General features: G+C 40.9%; 1 protein-coding gene across 3 annotated transcripts in view; it reads right to left on the bottom strand.

The window, feature by feature from the left end:
• Window positions 1-18,374, bottom strand: part of PELI1 (pellino E3 ubiquitin protein ligase 1) — a 44,402-nt gene that overhangs the window by 6,810 nt on the left and 19,218 nt on the right. For 2 of the 3 annotated variants that reach the window (XM_064709244.1, XM_064709243.1), the window contains 3 exons: window positions 3,155-3,296; window positions 2,783-2,912; window positions 1,181-1,282 (listed from right to left, as the gene is read on the bottom strand). In XM_064709244.1, coding sequence (XP_064565314.1) covers window positions 1,181-1,282; window positions 2,783-2,912; window positions 3,155-3,225 — 303 coding nt within the window. In that variant the 5' untranslated portion in view covers window positions 3,226-3,296. Of the gene's footprint in view, window positions 1-1,180; window positions 1,283-2,782; window positions 2,913-3,154; window positions 3,297-12,258; window positions 12,491-18,374 lie in introns of those variants that run through there. The other variant, XM_064709245.1, reaches the window with a different exon arrangement.

Genomic DNA, 18,374 nt, shown 5'->3' with positions numbered 1-18,374 from the left:
ACTCATTTCCAGAGCTCTCAGGCTCTTTGAAAATAGGTGATTATATTAAGACTGATTAACTGCTGAGCAAGAGACCCAAAAGCTTGAGGTGCTTTTTGTTGAGGGCTGGAGTGCTTTCATGAGACTAAAACTGCTTTGTCAGAATCTATTTTTCTACTGCTTCCTAGGCAGGATAACCCATGAGTACACAGGGACTGCCAGGGGCAATTTCAGAGCAGCACACATGCCAGAGCATGCCTGAAGAGAGAACACTCACACAAACAATAGCTTATGCTGCAGTGATTTCATTACAGTCCTTTTGCTCTGTTGTATTTGCAGTTGCAAAGCAGCTTCCTCCACCACTTCCCAACACCTCCCACCTCCTTAGATCCTGCAGTGGCGTCACAGCTAAATGCTGTGACAGCAAAACTCCTTGCTATAAACTAGTGGCAACAACGAGGGGGAAAAAAAAACTACACAAGATCACAGTCTGGGAATCAGAGAGAACAAAGCCCACATTAAAAAGAACCCCAAAACAAACCCCTTCCGTTTGAGAAAAACAGGAAACAATTAAAAGATATGAGGGCACACCACAGCTGCAGATGTGTTTGTGGCCCCTTCTCATACACACAGGAACTGCAGCAAAGTTGTTTTGAACTGCCAGCATCAGCACTGAAGGCTCCTCTCTTCACATCTCCCAGTACTTTAAGACATTTCTGGGTTTGCTTAAAAAACTTCAGAGTATTTTTCATATTAGTTGTGCCAAAAGCTTTCCTGTGTTTCCACACTGTATTTCTTCTACCCTGTCTCCAACTGGCTGATCCCAAATCCCTTTGTAAATGCCAGAAGCAAAGTTCTAAGTTCTTGAAGAGAAAGGTGCCCTTTATTCTTCGTTTTGCAAGGAGGGGCTAGGAAACAGATTATGTGACTTGCAGGCCAGCAAAGGCAAAAACCTAATCTTGTGCATTAGTCACAAAATCCCCCAACTTTCACCTTTGCCCAAGTCTTTTAAAAGAGATGTACAGACACACAGCCTTGTTCACAGGATGGCCTTGGGAATGAACTGAATTAAATTGCTCTGAATGGTGAGTGCAGAAACTGACACACAAACTTTTGGGTCTGACAGAAAAATCCTGCTGAGAGGATGCCTTGTTTGGAGCTACCAAAAATGAGAACACATTTACACATTTACTGCACGTACCTGGAACATATCTGTGTTGCTGTCATGAGTATATTCAACTACTACAGTCTGGGCCCGAGACAAAGTGTAAGATATGCTGTGTTGGTCCTTATTACTTATTGCCTGTGGAAAAATGCCAAATGTTACTGATCAGTGCACAGTAATTCTACAGAACAGAGCAGCAAAGCAGACAATACACACACACACACATATATATAACATCAGCCTCTTCTGCTAATTAAGGCATTAGGGCAGACTGTTGTTAATGACACACTTAAAGTTAAACTTCACAAAACCCAGTCCTGGCCATTGAAAAAAAGCTGCAGGATTGATTCAGCAACAGACCAAACTGGTCTCTTCACCACATGCTGCAACTAAATAAACATAACCAGGGCATATTATTAGTCATGTTTTGTGTTAAAGCAACACTGGCCTGAACACAAAAGGACAAACCAACCAAATGCAAAGGCTAAAACTTAATGTAACACCTTCATGGCCATCTCAGAGTGAACTTGGCCAACAGCAAAGCAAGGACAAAAACTCAGGGACCTCATTCTAAAACCAGGATTTGAGTGAATACTAAAATCAGTAATGACCAACTTAAGATACATAGATAAAAATGTGGTGGTAATTAGGGAGAAACTCAACATAGGTTGCAGAAGTTGTAGCAAAGGTTTCACTTGTTTAGTCTGGATGTTCATTCTGCAATTACCTACTAGGGAACTAACCAACCCTTCTAAAAATGCTGCTAAACAGCACTTACTGGAACATAAAGAATTTGCAAAAATAAATGTTCTTTTCATAGATCTACTATGAATGTAGCTCTACTACAAGAATTTTGGTAGAAAAAATGCTTCTGAATTCAGAATACTTTATACCATTCCCTGAATTTAAGGTCAAGATCCTTAAGTGTCAAGGTATTCTGAGAGTTAAGCACTTTAACACTACTGCGTTTGTTTAAAGGCCTGATCTTGTCACTGGCAGTTTCTAAACAACCACTAAGCATCCTCAAATTCCATTGTTTAGCAGAAATGCTCCATTAGTTATTGAACACACACACTTGAACAGCCACAACATTTCATGGTAATACCTTAGCTATGATGTATTAGTTTTGGCATACACTGTTGAAATACAGTTCAACTTCAGGGCCTAAGCCCTTCCTTTTCTGCTTCTTAGTGGGAACTCTGATTACAAGCCCTATGAAACATACCCTGCAAAACCCACCTGGTCTGATCCCTGGGGAACTCCTACCCACTGGATGGAGCACCAAGTGCATGTGGAGCTTTGGCAAGGATCATTTAAAAGTCAGCTTCATGTGAAGCAAAGTTAGTCCTAAAGCAGAGTGAGTAGAAAACCACAAAGTGCAGAACAGCTGACTAGCCGGTGCCCAGAACATTCATGTTTCAAAACTAATTTTTTTTCCCCGGCTATAGCAAGGACTACATACTGCATCTTCTTTGCTGAATTGTTTCTTGCTAATGCTGACAGGTACTAAAAAACTTTGGATAAACACAAACCATTCTTTTCACAGCTAGATATTTATGCTGTTTAAACCATTTCCTAACAGCTCTTTATATGGCACAAGGAGAAATCAGACAGACTTGAGGAGAAAAATGGAGTTACCTTTGCAGCTTGAGGGGTACAGGCAATGTGCACAGTGCTGGGTTTCACCCCATTTGCCTTGGGCCTTTTAAATAAAGCAAACCTACTTTTCCTTCTCCCTCTATCTCCATTTGGGAGAGACCCATTGTACCTGCCAAAAAGCACAGAAAAAGAACAAAGTCCATCATTCCTGTATTACTTAGTTTCTCATGAGATACGAACCCACAAGAACATTCATTCTAAGCACCAAGTATTCTCAATTAGTATAGTGCTACTAATTACAGATTTTCAATTAATCGCATTTAAATCCAAGAATTGATTAACACAGTACTGAAACATGTCCACAGGATTACAGCATAGAAAACCCTCAGACTCTTACACACACACACTTACCCCAGTACGATCAATTCACCATATTTGACTGGTGCTTTGGATGGATGATTTTCTTGATCAGGAGAAAACATGAGCTTAGCTAATGACTTCTCAAACTTCAGGTCGCTGATCAAGAGTTGTGGCACACCTTTTTCATTATTTCCTGTTAAAATAAAAACAAAATTAAGTGTAAGAGAAAATACTCTACTTCAATAACACACACTTGCACACCAATATGATACTGTAGGTACGATATTTTGTGTTTTCCAGGTTTTGATTTTGCCTGAAATAATTTTTAAAAACACATATATAAAACCACATGAATTAAGGTTGAATTGCCTAAAAGTATTGCGAGATCACCAAAGAAATGCATTTAGAAAATTCCACTATGGCCTTAAAACATCCACACTTGTTTTCCTCCATGTTAGTTTTTAGAATATATGATACATAGCTTCATTTATTATATTTCATTCAGCTGTTGAGAAATAGAGCCAGATAAGCATTAAGTTTAAAGAAAAAAAATACAAACCCACAAAGCAAGACCAACCCATTAGCAAAAGTTTTCATGTGAAGTGTCAGAGCTTTCTAAGAAGTTTCTGCATTGGCGGATGGAAGGAAGTTGCATGACAGTTTGATAAAAAGCCTGCCATAAAAGTTTAGGGTATGCATTGTGATTGCTCATGTTTAGCCAGAGCCAGAAGTGATATAAACATCTGTTTGAAGGAGGTTTCCTGAGGGAATTCCATGTAACTCCTAATGAAAACAGTCCTGAAGTGCATTTTTTACTCAGACTTCTGCTTTGAGGAAGAGTTCATATTGTATTTTTACAGCTGCTCATTAGTAGCATTTCCAGACACTTTTGACCTATGCAGCTCATCTCTGACCTTCCTCCAGAGAAATCCTACCCAGCGGAGCACTTGCTTGATAAAGAATAAAGCTGATGAGAGACCGTTTGAGGCTTTCTTTAACAGAAATAGGAACATTGCCTTGGTCCTTCCAGGTGAGTTTTCATACCAACTCAAAGAGCTGCTAATCTTTTTTAGCACTGATGGTAACATTCTGCCTTCTGTGCAAATGCACTTTTTGACCCACACAGCACTTTTTGAATCCTGTCATCAACTTTGATCACAACTACAGTGCTGTCTCTCCACTTTCTTCTACCTTGACTAGACCATGGTTATTAGCAGAAAAGATGTCATCATGCAGATATTATCTATCCCCATGTTATGTCGCAAGAACAGAGACAAAGATGTGGCAGTGCTTGACAGCCTGTTCACATTTGCTCAGGAGCTGATGCAAAGATCCCTTTACTGACCTTATCTCTCCCAGTCTTTGCTCTTTCACAGAGAAGCTTGGCTTTCAACATGTTTTCTCAAATCTACAAGTTCCTATTCAGCATGCATAGGTTGATTGCCATCTGCAATCAGCTCACAGCGTTGGAGATTTCATAGTGCTTGAAACAAGTTAACTGCAGCCTGTCTTTGTGGCTAGCACACACAATGTAACCACACCAGCACCCTGACCCACCGGGAGATGAGTGCATTGCACAAACCTGATTTGCTCAGCACTGCTGTGAAGTGTCTGTGTCCCATCTCCAGAACAGTGACACCAAGCTCTCCCTGCTGCCTGGGAAGCAGCGAGCACTTTCACTCAGCAGCTGTCCTGCTCATGCCTCAGGGTACCCATCACTCAGCTGGTGCTGAAAGTGCATTTTGCTGCTCCAGCAGTCTCCCTCTGTCCCACAGGAACAGTGGCACTGGCACGGCTCACTGCTGACTGAGACAGTCAAGGAATAGAGTTTGCTCAAAGCCCTTCTGGATTGCTGACCCAAGTGCAGCAGTAACTCCCCTGGGATTGTGAGGTTACTCACTGTTGTAGGTTTGGCCTTCAGAATTCTAAAATGAAGACATTAAAGCAAACTTATCCCATGAAAATGTGACCTGAAATGATGTCAGTAGTCACAACACACTGAAGTGGAGATTGCCCCATTTGATAAAGAGAGCCCCACAACATGAACTGTGTTCACAATTTTCACGTCTTCCAGGGCCCTCCTTACCTCCTGGCATCACACCCCACTTTGGAGCAAAGCACCACACTCAAGCTATGTGCCTGTGAACACACCTCAGGGCTGCTTTTCTGACATTGATATTGAACCACACAGATCCTAGTGCTTAACAGTGCTCAGTTCCTTAGACACATTTCCCTTCTGAAGCATTTCTACTTTCTTCATGATTTATCTGTATATAAAAATGTATTTTCTATGAAGTATTTTTACAATCAACTTCAGCATTTCTTGTTTTAAGATCTTCTTGCAATATACTTGCTTGTACAGGTGTCTTCTGAGAGATCTCATCTTCTCATCTCCTCCCCACATGATTACCTATTTACTACTTGAATATTGATCTCCTGAACAGCCTCCCCCCTGCAATTCAGTCTCCTTCACATGCAACTAATTTCATCTTGGCCAACAGTTGTCCTCTGCCTTCACATTCAAAAGCTCCCAAGAAATACTGCCATGAAACTACAGCAGTGCCTGTAAGGAACCAGCATAGAACTAAGAAACATCATGCCACAATAACCAAAGATTTAAATAGCATTATCCCACATTACAGTGTTAAAGAGCTAATTCTTTCACTTAGAGAAAGTGGGAAGGCAAACATTTAAAATAACTTTAGCCATTAGTATAAGAACAGGTTTGGTACAGCTTCTCCTCTTTTTCTGTTCATCCAAAGGAACAATTTTAATGGAAAACTAAAAAAAAAAATACATGTCTGAGTAAGATTCAAAGCCTCAGGAAAATAACATGTGAACAGTTAAAGGAGACTCTAATGTGTTACCTGTACAAGTGACCAGAGAACTGTGCAGAAACAATAAAAGGGGTCAGCAGTTCCCAGGGACAGACTTCAATACAAGGAGTTATACAGAAATTCTCAGTACAAGGAAAGATGTCCCACATCTATTGTTCAGTTCCTCCTTAAAACATTTTCTTTTGCTTTACATTTAAAGAAATCCATTCAAGTTTACTTTGCATGTGATGGAAATCCACTTCTTACTAAACTTAAGGAAGGTTTGAGTGTTAGAAATCTAGAGCCATCATTAATAACACAGCCTGCTCATCCCCTTTCAAAAGTCTGGCTGAAATGTTTGAACTTCATTTTTTTCAAATACATCTCAGAACCTTTATGAACTTCACAAAAATTTCACAACTACTACACCCCCAGATTACTTCAACTCAAGTACATACAAGATTCAGTATTCCTAAAAAAATAATCAGTCCAACATACACACTACTTCTCATCCAGTGTGATTGGCCTGGTGCACTGCACCCAAGGGAAAATATTTCTGTCCCCAGAAATAACAAAGACCAATTATATCTTTCCAGTGAGGTCCTGAAGATCAGTCCAAGGGAAATTTCACATCTGTGAATAAAACTCAAGGGCTGTCCCACTGGAGATGAGTCTAATCTGCCATGGGATAACAGCTCCACTCCTGAAATACTGCAGGCTTATAAATCATTTAAAGCTGAGTGAAGAACTTACTTGAAGGAGAACTGTTGAGTAGAAGAAAAGGATCAACCAAAATATATAATGGGTCTTCTCTTGTAGTGTAACCTAACCAGTTTTTATTTCTAGAGTACTACTTTTCTTCAAAAAGTTAGGAAAGGCTAATTGAAAAGACAAATTGGCTCTGAAGGGCCAGTATATAGCTAAGGAACCAACTGTTTGAGCAAAATACACACAAATTACATTTTTGCTGCTTCTTGTTGCAGCATTTCCAGACATCAGGGGAACAGGCTTCATTGGAGAAAGCTCTGAACAACAGACTCTTCTAAACTCATCCAAGAACATTCAACAGTGAAAAGGAATAAGATGTCAATTACAAGATTCCATCTCACCCAATGTTCTTCCAAAAATCATAGAACTGGCAGCAGCAAACATTTTGTGTCAAGATCTCTGCTTCTGCTAAAGAGAAGAGACCAAAGCCTGAAAATGCTTATCTTTGCATAGTCCTGCACCATGGATTTGAAAAGACTGAGAGCAAAGCAACGTACATGGCTAAAGGCAAGCACAACTGTGTGCAGTTAGCCCCAAACCACAATGGGTACCAGGCAAAATTCTTCAGTGTCAAAAATAGGAAACTGGAACAGGAAGAATTCATGCACAGGTAATATTTTTATTCTCAACACTGGTTCCTCTGGGAGCAACAGAAAGTTCAATGCTCAATACTATCACACACAACTGTTTTGAAGGACTAGAAGGTGACAACAACTGAACTGAGAAAAGCATTTAAAATTTGTTTGAGTAATGTAAGTCTGGTTCCTGACAAGCCTTCCTGCTCTCTAGTACTCACTAAAGCCACAGAAGGCAAAGACTGCTACAGCTGAGAAAGCAAGCCACAGATTTCTGACTCCATTCCAGTAGAAGGAAAAGCCATCATATCCTCTCCTGTCTGATGCAAACACAGGTCCCTGCACCCAGGCTGTCCCCTCCCAGACAACACTTCAGAGTAGGTGAGGTTAAGAGTTCCCTTTCCTTGAGCACATCATTTTCCATGGGGGACAGAGACAGATGAATTTTGGTTGGTTTTGAGCTATCAGCTCTAGCTTAACCAGTCATTTGCAGCCATTCAGCTGCCTTTCCTGGTCATGAGACTCACTCACAACCAGCCTTTACTTGCTTCAGCAAGTCTTCAGATTTTGTTGGCAGTAAGGCACAGCACCTTGTGAATTCAGTTTGCTACTTTGTAGACCAAGTACAGCTTCTGGAATTGCAGCATCTCAATGGTTAAAATGGGGCGGGGGAGGGGAGAACATAAATTCAATGAGCCCAGGCAGAGATTCATTAAACACTCGGCTGAAAGCTAAAAATACAGGAATAAAAGTCTCTTTGTAATAAATTACCGTCATTTTCTAAACACAGAGCCAGCATTATAGGCTGCTAGCAACTGCAGCTAGTGCCAGACTGGCCCTTTTCTAAAATACTGCATAGAAAACCACTTACACAGTATAGAAAGAAGTCCTCTGTCAATGAATAGATTAAAATAAAAATATGCTGATTCAGATGCAAAAAATGGGAACTTCCCCCTCCCTTTTTATAATTTTATATTTATAGTCTATGTCTATATATTTTAAGGCTTGGAGTTTTTTTTCTTTTAGAAATAAAGCACAAGACATTTTATCTATTGATGTTTTTATTTTGTTTTACTATTTGCAGTTCTGCACTGACTACCCTTACAATTCTCACATACAGCTCTTCCCTGAGCAATTCTGTGCTAAAGCAGAAGGAATGGGGACAAAATGGAATCTAGTCCTCTTGACAGGTATGCAGTGGCAAAACAAGAGGCTACAAACAAGCTACAACAGAAAATCCTGATTAGCTAATATGGAAAGGAGAAACCCTCAGTCCACAAAGCCTGTGCAATCTCCATCCGTGGAGATCAGCTGCATGTGGCTCTGAACAGCCTGATCAAAGGCAGTCCAGTCCCATTTTGAGTCCAGGGACTGAACCAGATAACCTTCCAACCCAAATTATTCCAGGAATACAATTAATTTTAAGAAGTCCACACAATTCTATCAAGCAACTGGAATATGCACTTGAAGTGCACTTTTGACCAGCTAGACATAAATTATAAGTAACTCCATTACCAATGAAACAAGATTTTGTCCTTATCCCTCAAGGTTTACATGTTAGTGTCTACAGCTTTATTTGGATTTAAAACCCCCTACTGCAAACAAACAATTCACATTGAATAGTGTGACAATACCTGAGAATACACAAGTAGGACCTAAGTTTGCCAATACTCACTTACACATTTAAGCTCTTTATCACTCCAGTTTCCACTAGGCAAGTCTCCTGTGACTGCAAGATCAGAACCCAAAATCCTCTCAATACACGTACAGTATTTCAGCACTGCATATTCTCTTCTATGGTTACATCTCACCACTTCAAAGGAAAAAACCTTGATTTCCAGACTTAAACAACCAGAATACTAAAGTAAAGTCACTGAGAGACACAAACAAGCTGTACAGAATACTCGTCTCTCAAGATGAAGGTATCTGCAAGCATGGAAGGAGGAGGCAATAGGTAATCAGAGAGAAGGAGAAAAAGAAAAAAAAGAAAGAAACAAGCAAAAGCACCACCAACAAAAAAAGTACCAAAACCCAAAAAACCCACCCAAACCCAAAACCCCACAGTAACTCCCAGCAGACCGACTGCTTGTTTGAGTATGTGTTCCCACCAAGCCCAGGGTGCCAGGTTTCACAAACAATATCAATAATGTTACTGATCTGCACTGGCACAAGCAACAAGGAATCGGGTCCTTGCATCACTGTTTCTGAAAGCTGAGACAAAGGTTGAGAAATCACTTTCTTCTACGTGATGGGTGAAGAAATGTTCACCACTGGAAAGTTACTCTCCTTTAACTGTTTTTCCTATAAATAGTTTTGCAAGCTTGTATTAAAATAGTTTTTACTGAAGCGATCATTGGGTAAAGAGAACATGTGTTTATCTCCCAGTTTTAACACTTCTCCCAGTTTTCAATTAAAAACAAGCTCACGTTTCCTTCCCACACACACCTGCAATTTTACCATCATTAGGTTTTAGACTCCACTTTTGAGATTAGCCACATTCTGTGTACAGCTTGCATCCTTCACTACAGATGCACAGCAAAGTTATAGTGATGCATCTGTTAGTGCAATTTAAATGCCTATCACTTGAGATCAATAGCCACACACTACCTTTTTTAGGAAGGAAATTTAATTTTCTTATTTCTAGAAAAGGGAGTTTTTCAGCATCAAAATCCCCAAGAATAAGCCTTTGGGAGCATGGAGTATCAGTCCAGCCTTTTGCTTCAGTATGGCTTATTATTTCCTTAGTCTATACTGTACACCTTTTCTTTTGTAACTCAGAATAAGCTTAGTCATCCACTATAGACACACAAGTGTCTTATGATATGAAAGCAAGACAAAAACAAGATATCAAAAACAAGACAACGAGGCCAAGTTCTGAAATGAGCAAGCAGCTGATCCTGCACAGGACATCAAGCACAAACCAATACAACAGCTATCTACTACTGTGTATTGAGAACATCTGTAAAATCTCAAAAGAGGAGTTTTTTGTTGTCACAAACAGAAAGAAAGCATCTTTTTACCATGGACACCTGCCATTAGCGGGCTGGTCAGCCTGGAAAAAAGTCATGTGAGTCAGAGCATCTACACACACAAAAACCCATTGTCTGCGGACACTCTGAAAGGGGCATTAACTTGATAGACAAGAGAAAATCTACTGTTTTGCTCTAAGGCCACAGCTAATTTTGTCCAGTCTAAGAAACAGCAGTTCTGGTTGAATTGGTGTCTAGCATTCTGCTTCAAGTTCTGTTCCAGCCACAGAAGCAGGTCTGACAAGCTCTCAGCAATTTCAGGAAAGACAGGAACAGTGCCTTGAGGACAAGCAACCTTGCTCAATAAACAAGGGAAGTGTTTTAGAATAGGACTTCTATTACAGGCACCTATATGAAAATCTGTACTTTATGATAGTACTCAAAACCAGCATTCTTCTTCAGAAGACTGAAAAAACCCATCTAAGCACAGGGTTCTGATTTCAGTCAGACCTCTGCTAACCTCAGTTCCCTTATTCTGAACTACTGTTGATGACATGACAATGTAGCTGGGTCTATTAAAACTGGAAGCTTTATGTAATCAATAATGATCCACTCCAACAGAATGACAAAAATCAATTCTGAAAATATTCCCTTGGAAAAAGAAATAGTCCCGAATTTTTTTGCAGTTATGAAAAGTAACAGCTGATCCTCCCCTGAGGAAACCACGATAACCTCCTACGGGTTATAAATGATGTAATTCAGACTGCGTGTGGGAAGCCAAAAACATTTGTCTTTTAGCACAAGGTGTCTATTTTAAAGCTGTCACTGCAACATTATCTGTATCCTTAATTAGCTGAGAAAGTTCTCCACCAGCTAAGCTGCTCCATCTACACGCAGCCTGACCCCCCTTGCCCCTTTCGGGTGACAACGCGCGGAGCCTCGCACAGGACTCGTCCCAGCTCCATCACTGAACCACCTGCCAGGACCACCTTGCTCACACAAGCTGCTTCACAAGAGTCATTTGCAGCTTTCTCCCTCAAGTTCTGGCTCCACTTGCACATGCCTGTCAGTACAAACTACACTGAAAAAAAATAGTTTTGATTTCATTTTAATTTCATTCAGATTATCAGGTGCTCATTAGCCACAGCATACCTATTTGTATCTCCAGAGAGTGCCTTGCAAAAATACAAACAGAAAAGAAAAAAACTTCACACAATACTAGTACAGAAGCATAGTTCTGCTGCAGAGAACTCTACAGTTGGAAGCCTTTAATGTTATCCATCTCCACTGCTTCAGACTAATTTCACAATATTACCTTAAGAAAAAAAAAGGCAGTCCCAACTTTCACTTAGAGTCAGCCACAAGAGTAAAACTTCCTAAAAGTTTAGACCGAAGCAGAGGCATCTTATTCTTACACAAAGCAATAGAGCCTTTCAAGTTCAGGAAAATCTACTGTCTGATGCACCTGTACAGGAAAATATGGCTAAGGAGCCTGGGCTTGCAAAAAACCACGACTTCTTGTTCTACATGCCCAAATATTAGTGTTTTGCTTTTTATGAGCCTCTGACTTCTTGATAAGGCAGCTCAGGTACCAAACTATCTGCTAAATAGCTGTTTGTATTACACTAAAGCCTTTTCACATAGCATCTATATCATCTTACAAAAATAGGAGCTACAGTTACATTTAAAGCCTTTTTCTTGGTTTAGACAACAGAAATATTCAAGAGCTCCATGAGAAATTGCCCTCGGTACAATTTTGTTAGGTAATGGCAGTTTTAAGGCACCTTGCTCTACACCCTAAAAATGAGAAGTGACATTTCTTATGATCAAACAACACTTACTATGCTGTGCACTTTGAACGTCTCTGCCTCTTTGAGGTGGAAGGGGAGCCTGCAGAGACACTGCCTGCTCTCAGATTTCCTTTCCACTGCATCACTGAAAACCACTGCAACTGAGGAGACTTTTAGAAGAGAGACTGAAACAATACCACATTAGAAGGGAAAAGCGACAGCATGCGGAGCACTTACCAGGATATTTGTGTCCTTGCAGTATTCCTACACAGTGGAGAAGGAAAAACCCAACTCTCCGATCTTGTTTAAAATCAGCTGAAATCCACCAACTCCTTTAAAGCCCCAGCAACTGCCAGACTGAGTGACTGCTCTGTGTGCTTTTACTTCAGCCGTGGGAAGCACCTCCTGCCTCAAGAGGGGCCGGCTCTGCCTTGCGTAAGCTGGGTAAACAGCACGGCACCACACAGCATTGGCTGCAGGCAGAACCAGCATCCTGCTCCTGCTCCACCAATTCATCCATCCCTGGCCCCAAAAAGGAAAAGAGGAAGCAGAGGGTGTGCTGAGAACAATACTGCAGCCCAATTGCCTGGCAGCTCTGCGGATGAGGTTCTCAGAGAAACACTGATTTATTTCCTTCTCTTACATAACTGTACCCATGCATGCTATACCTTTTCTTTTTTTTTTTTTAACCATAATTTATTAGCCCAGCTAGCTTTCCTCGCCTCCCACACAAAGAGTAATTTCTTAATACACTGAGAATTGTACCAGCAGAAACTGTTCAGGCATTGCTACCTCTGTTTTCACTAATACTGTAGGACTGGACACATGACACATCTGCAGATGCTACCTGTGTGCACTGGACTGTCACAGCCAATGATTCTAAAACAGCTCAATCCTGTAGGATGCACATTTAAAAAGGCAAATCTGCATGTGCCAGACCAGGTTATGAGCTCATTTCTCATTCCACCAACACCAAAATCACTGCATCAAGCCAGTGGGTGGGATAATTTAAATGTCTGAGCCATAAAGTGGTGATCAAGTTACCACAGCTTCCAAGTTACCTCGTGGAATTGATCATGCAAATGCTGTGAGGCTGCTGCAATCACGATATGACACAGCAGCTTAACCTTTACATGAAGTTTTATATCACAGCTGTAGTGGGTGAAGAAGGGGTGGAATGGTTACCCTGGCTCAAGCAATGTAGATAGAGCCTGACATTTCACATCTCCATGTTCTATGTGTGACTTTTGCTGCTCCTCCCTCCTTGGCTTGTGACCTCAATCTTTTAAACACAATTTTATGGACTGATCTGTCAATGTTTCAAAGTTGGTTTATCTGCTCTGTTATTTTTTAAGCAGAACTGTTCCCCAGTTCACCTTACAGTATAGCCACTGGGTAACACTCAAACCTAAGAACTGTCAAAACAGCTTTTCTGTTCATAATGCCATAACACAACGTAAGATGCAGCTCCACAGAAGTCAGCTTTACAGCTGAGAACAAGGTGAATGCATCTGTGTTTTCTCTCTTCTCAATCTGTACTCCACAGCAAACTTTCCCCTAAGTAATACAATACAGCTGTCCTGTTACAGGATCTTGTCACCTACCCAAAAATTGAGCTGTAGAATACCTTGTCATAGATTATTCTGGATAATAAAACTATACATAGGCTCAAAGATACTTTTTTCCCTCATACCATAGATTATTAAGTACAAAGATACCAACTTGTACCACTCCACAGAAGTGCTTGAGCCACAGCTGCTGAACACTGGAAAGTGCCTGGAGAAACACTGATGTACAGGTGTTCCCTCATTTCCACCCTTCTGGCTGACAAAAAAACCACAGGACTGAACAGTGCTCTGAAATGCTATGGTCATTATCACAGCTATCAGAGTACTAAACTGGCAAGGGGCTAAGGGAAAAACCAAAACCACACACAAATCTCCAACTATTTCAACCCAAGTAATTTTGCTGATCTGTTTGTGTGTTTATTCTGTAATCCCATTATACCAATGCAAATGAAGGGATGGGGACCTTCTGCATCCGTCTCAACAGAAACACCAGAGACTCATCAAGCCTGATCTTGATATTTAGGTTCTAAGGGACTCCTCTTTCCTGCTAAAAACCAACAGCCTCATGCCACTGGCATACAATCCCAGCTTTTTCACTGGTAACATGTAGATCATTAAAATAGCAATTTTTACTGGGGTGGAGGAGTCACACCACCCCACCTCCCCCATCACTTTCAAGTATTTACTTTTTTGTCCCAGCCTATACAAAGTTGGCAGCTTGAATGCTGTTTTAATCAGGGCTAAGGGTTGCTTTTGTGATTTTGTTTTAAAAGGGAAAAAAAAAAAAAAAGAAAAGCACATCAGGACTGCATTAGTATCACTTAACACAGAGATATGGCACCAAGAGTACAAAAGGTGCTCTGTATTCAGGTATTTAACCACAGTGATTAGTTACATTTCTATGACCACTTCTAAGCTGCATTACTTTTCTCACACAAGTTGTGAAACTGGAGTTGTATCATTTCAGAACACCCTGAAAAGCAGAACTTGTAGACTAATTTGCTTCTAGAACTCCTTTATTCCCAGACATTGTTTATTTTTCAGATGCAGAGCTGTTCAGCATTCAGGTTAATAAGCTTGTAGATTACTTTATGCTGCAGCCACCTAAGAAGCAGCTGCAGGTGGATTTGCTTTCTACCACCCCAACCAGCCTCCTGCAGAAAACAATCCTTACTTGCCTTCATATCAGTGACCCTCTTGGAGCAATCAAGCAACACCACACAATGTCCTTTTTATAGCTAGTCATGCCCCATCTTAATCCAGGTTTTTTGAGGGTTTATTTTGTCCCTAGGCACACTTCTATGTGGCTGCCCCTGTATCTCACCCAACAGAGTTTGAACCACTTTGTCTCCCTGCCTGTGTTTACTCACAGCCATGCTCTACTCAGCTGTTCTTGTGTCAGCACTGCCCCTCACTTTTATGGTAAGGAGGCTTTAATGATTTTCACAGAATCACAAGAACTACACCATGCCTTGAGGACTGGAATGAAATGCCTCCAGCATGCAGTCGGTGGGCGAACTAGCTGATTTCTCCTGGAGTACAGATACCATGCCAGACTAAAACAATGCAATCTGTAGCCCAAGATATCACTGCTAATTTTATGAAGTGATGCTGAACTGCAGGGGAGGTTCTTTCTTTGAAGTTGAAAGAAATAAAGAGCTCTATCGTCATGTTCTTCTATCTGACTCACAAACAGATGCTGTACAGTTTGATACAATTACGTGATTTCACATGACATTCACCATGAGCTCTGAAGAGGAAAATGCATTTCTAGCTGCTCCAGCTAAAAAGAGCTTAACAGCCTTACACACAGGGGCAATGGGCAACACCATGGCCTCTAGTGTCCAGACAGGCAAGAAACCTGAATGGCAAACTCTTCATGATGGAGGTAACCTTATCAGTATATTACTGCCTTTCAAGACTGACATTCTAAACAACCTTTTGATCATTTTATTCAATGAAACAGGCAAGGAGTGGACTAAAAACCCCACACGGCATAAGAGTGCACATAGGCTATATTAAAGCAGACTGAAGGAAAGGAAACACTGAGAAAAGGGAGCAAAACAGCTGGTGGAAGACTAGGACATGTAATGATCCCACAGGGGAGGTATATTTGTGCACTCAGCTGAATGTTGAACATACACTATACACAACCTGAACTCAGTTTCCCATGAAGTCAGGGGCTGAACTCTGATCAAAGCTAATGATATCCAAATAAGAAAAATATTTCATGTATTCTAAGGCATCAGCACTGTTAGGGGGTTCCCAGAATCCTAATCTCAGGTGCATGAGGGAAGAAGAAAGAAGGGAAGATTACTGACTTACCAGCCTCATTAATCTTTTACTGTGTTACGTCACATGTAATCTCTGTGCAAGGAGTTCCCATGTCATGCTGCTAATAAAAATTCACACTACAGTGTTTTAAAGAGATTATAGAGGGGGGGACCAGCCTGAAGCCAAGAACATGCTATTTAGAGTGTACAATAGAAATGCTAATCAAATAATCTGCAGGAAGAGGAGAAGGGAAGGAAATGACCTAATCCCCTGCACTACTGTGTGGTGGCTTATAGCAAGAAGTAAGAAAGTTCTTACAAGGGCCAAGAAAACAAAGGTCCATTGTTATAGCTACAGCTTCCAGATAAGAACCCTTTTCTGCATCTCAAGTTTCTGTGACATGAAGGGTAGATGGTACTTTATGAACTCTTCTACACTGACCACTTCTGGAAGGGGTAGGAAAGATTAATTAGAATTGCAGGACAGCTGAGTAAAAGATCTAAATAGAATCTTGAATTCTTAAGGCACAACAAAGTCTCCTTCAAACAGATTTGCCAGCTCTAAAACACCATCCAGCCATGGTGATCCTTAAGCAGCTGTGGAGCAATTTGTGATGGAAGTAGCCTAGTTATAGAGTGGCAACAGGTCATCACACTGCACAGAGGCATTTCCCATCACAGGAGTCACACTTGGCCATCAGACAAACCTAATGAGCATTTCTTATGAAGTCCTGTTCCACCCTTACATCTCTGGGAGCCTGCTCCTCAACTGCAGCAGGGAAGTCCTCCACAAGAGAAATGGGTCCCAATGAGCAATTCAACACAGCAACTGTTGCCCAAGTAAGATATTTGGGGATTAAGCTGCTCTTTAAGCATTGCTGTGGTTTAACCAACCCCAGCCAGTCAACAAGTACCATGCAGATTGCTCACACCTCCCCTGGCTGGTGTTAAAGGCAGGAGAGTCAGAGGGAAAAAAGGAAAACACTCAGATTGCAATAACAACAATTAAGTCTTTGAAATAAACTAAAAGCATAGTAAGGAAAAGGGAGACAATACAAAAGAGAAAGAAAGGAAACCCAAGAAAGTGATGCACAGTTGCTCACCACGCCACTGACTGATGCCCAGACCATCCATGAGCAGCAGCCAGCCTCTCCCAGCCAACCCTCCCAGTTTATAATACTGGGCATGATGTCCACTATGGGAAACCTTTTGGCCAGTTTGGGTCACCTGTCTTGGCTGTGCTCCCTCCCAGCTTCTTGTGCAGCTCCTGGCTGGCAGAACACAGAACCCTGTAAAGTCCTTGATTCACAGCAAGCACTGCTCAGCAAAACATCAGTGCATTAAAACTATTCTCATCCTAAACACAAAACACAGCACTGTACCAGCTGCTGTGAAAATTAACTCTATCCCAGCTGAAACCAGGACAGATGGTTCTTCACCTGGCTTCAAGTACCACCTGAAGCATTAGATGTGCTGAATTCCTAAAAATTCAAGACTGAAAGACTGATAGGCAAAGCCTAATTCTGAAGAAAGCACATTTGTTTCCAGAAAGGTCAGACTGATGCAAGTCATCTGCCAAGTCACAGCCATACAGATGTAGCTGCACCCGGCTTCTTTCCAAGACAGTAAACTTTAATTTCCGAGGCACCTGGAAAAAGCTACTGTAAAAGATTTCTTTTTAAGTTCTCTAGGATAATTTCTGGTTGAATTAATCTTAGCTATGCACAAGCACTTCCTTAAAGAATTTTTTAGATGTTGTTCAGCAAACTTTCAGCATCAGAACACAGATTCACTGAGCTTCAGGTATTATGGTTTCCCCTAAATACAAAACGGGAGGCCCAATTTGAATTCATTTCCAAGACATGATTTTTGTACTTGCAAAGTCTTTAAGGTTATAGCAGAACTAGCAGAACCTGCATTACCTGAAATTTTTCATTCCCACAAAGTCAGATCACTTGACCATGGACTTGTAGAGAGAATTCTAAGATAGTTGTTAGAAGTAGTAACACTTTCTGTCTGAAAAACATCTTTATGTCAGTGATGAAAAACATTTCATGTTAGACTATTCATTCAGATTAGCAAAAAAGATAGGAAAAGTATTCAGTTATAGGTATTCAGCTATAACTGGCTATCTCCCCAAATTCACATTCTAAAGAAAAATTATGTTAAGAGGGACAAAGTTTAAAAACTACTCAGTGCAGTTTCTAATCAACTTCCACATCACACAAATGGATCTCTCACAAGAAGGCAAATATGTTTACCCTCAAAGAGATCATGAAGCAAAAAGTCAAATCTATCCAACTGCCCTCTGCTTTATTCTAAATTCCTAACCACACTTACTAAACTCTTGACACTCACCATTTTGACTGTAGTCCCTCAGCAATTCTGGTAAAAAAAGGGCTGGATAACTTCAAAACAGCTCCCCTCACTTCTGCACAACAGCGTCCCAAGTCCGTAGCTCATACCTGAATATTTTGCAAATCACTGCTATTAAACAGCCATCCTACTACAT

Source organism: Zonotrichia leucophrys, chromosome 3, assembly GCF_028769735.1.
Source record: "Zonotrichia leucophrys gambelii isolate GWCS_2022_RI chromosome 3, RI_Zleu_2.0, whole genome shotgun sequence".
Taxonomy (NCBI): domain Eukaryota; kingdom Metazoa; phylum Chordata; class Aves; order Passeriformes; family Passerellidae; genus Zonotrichia; species Zonotrichia leucophrys.
This window is presented reverse-complemented; position numbering and strand designations above follow the sequence as displayed.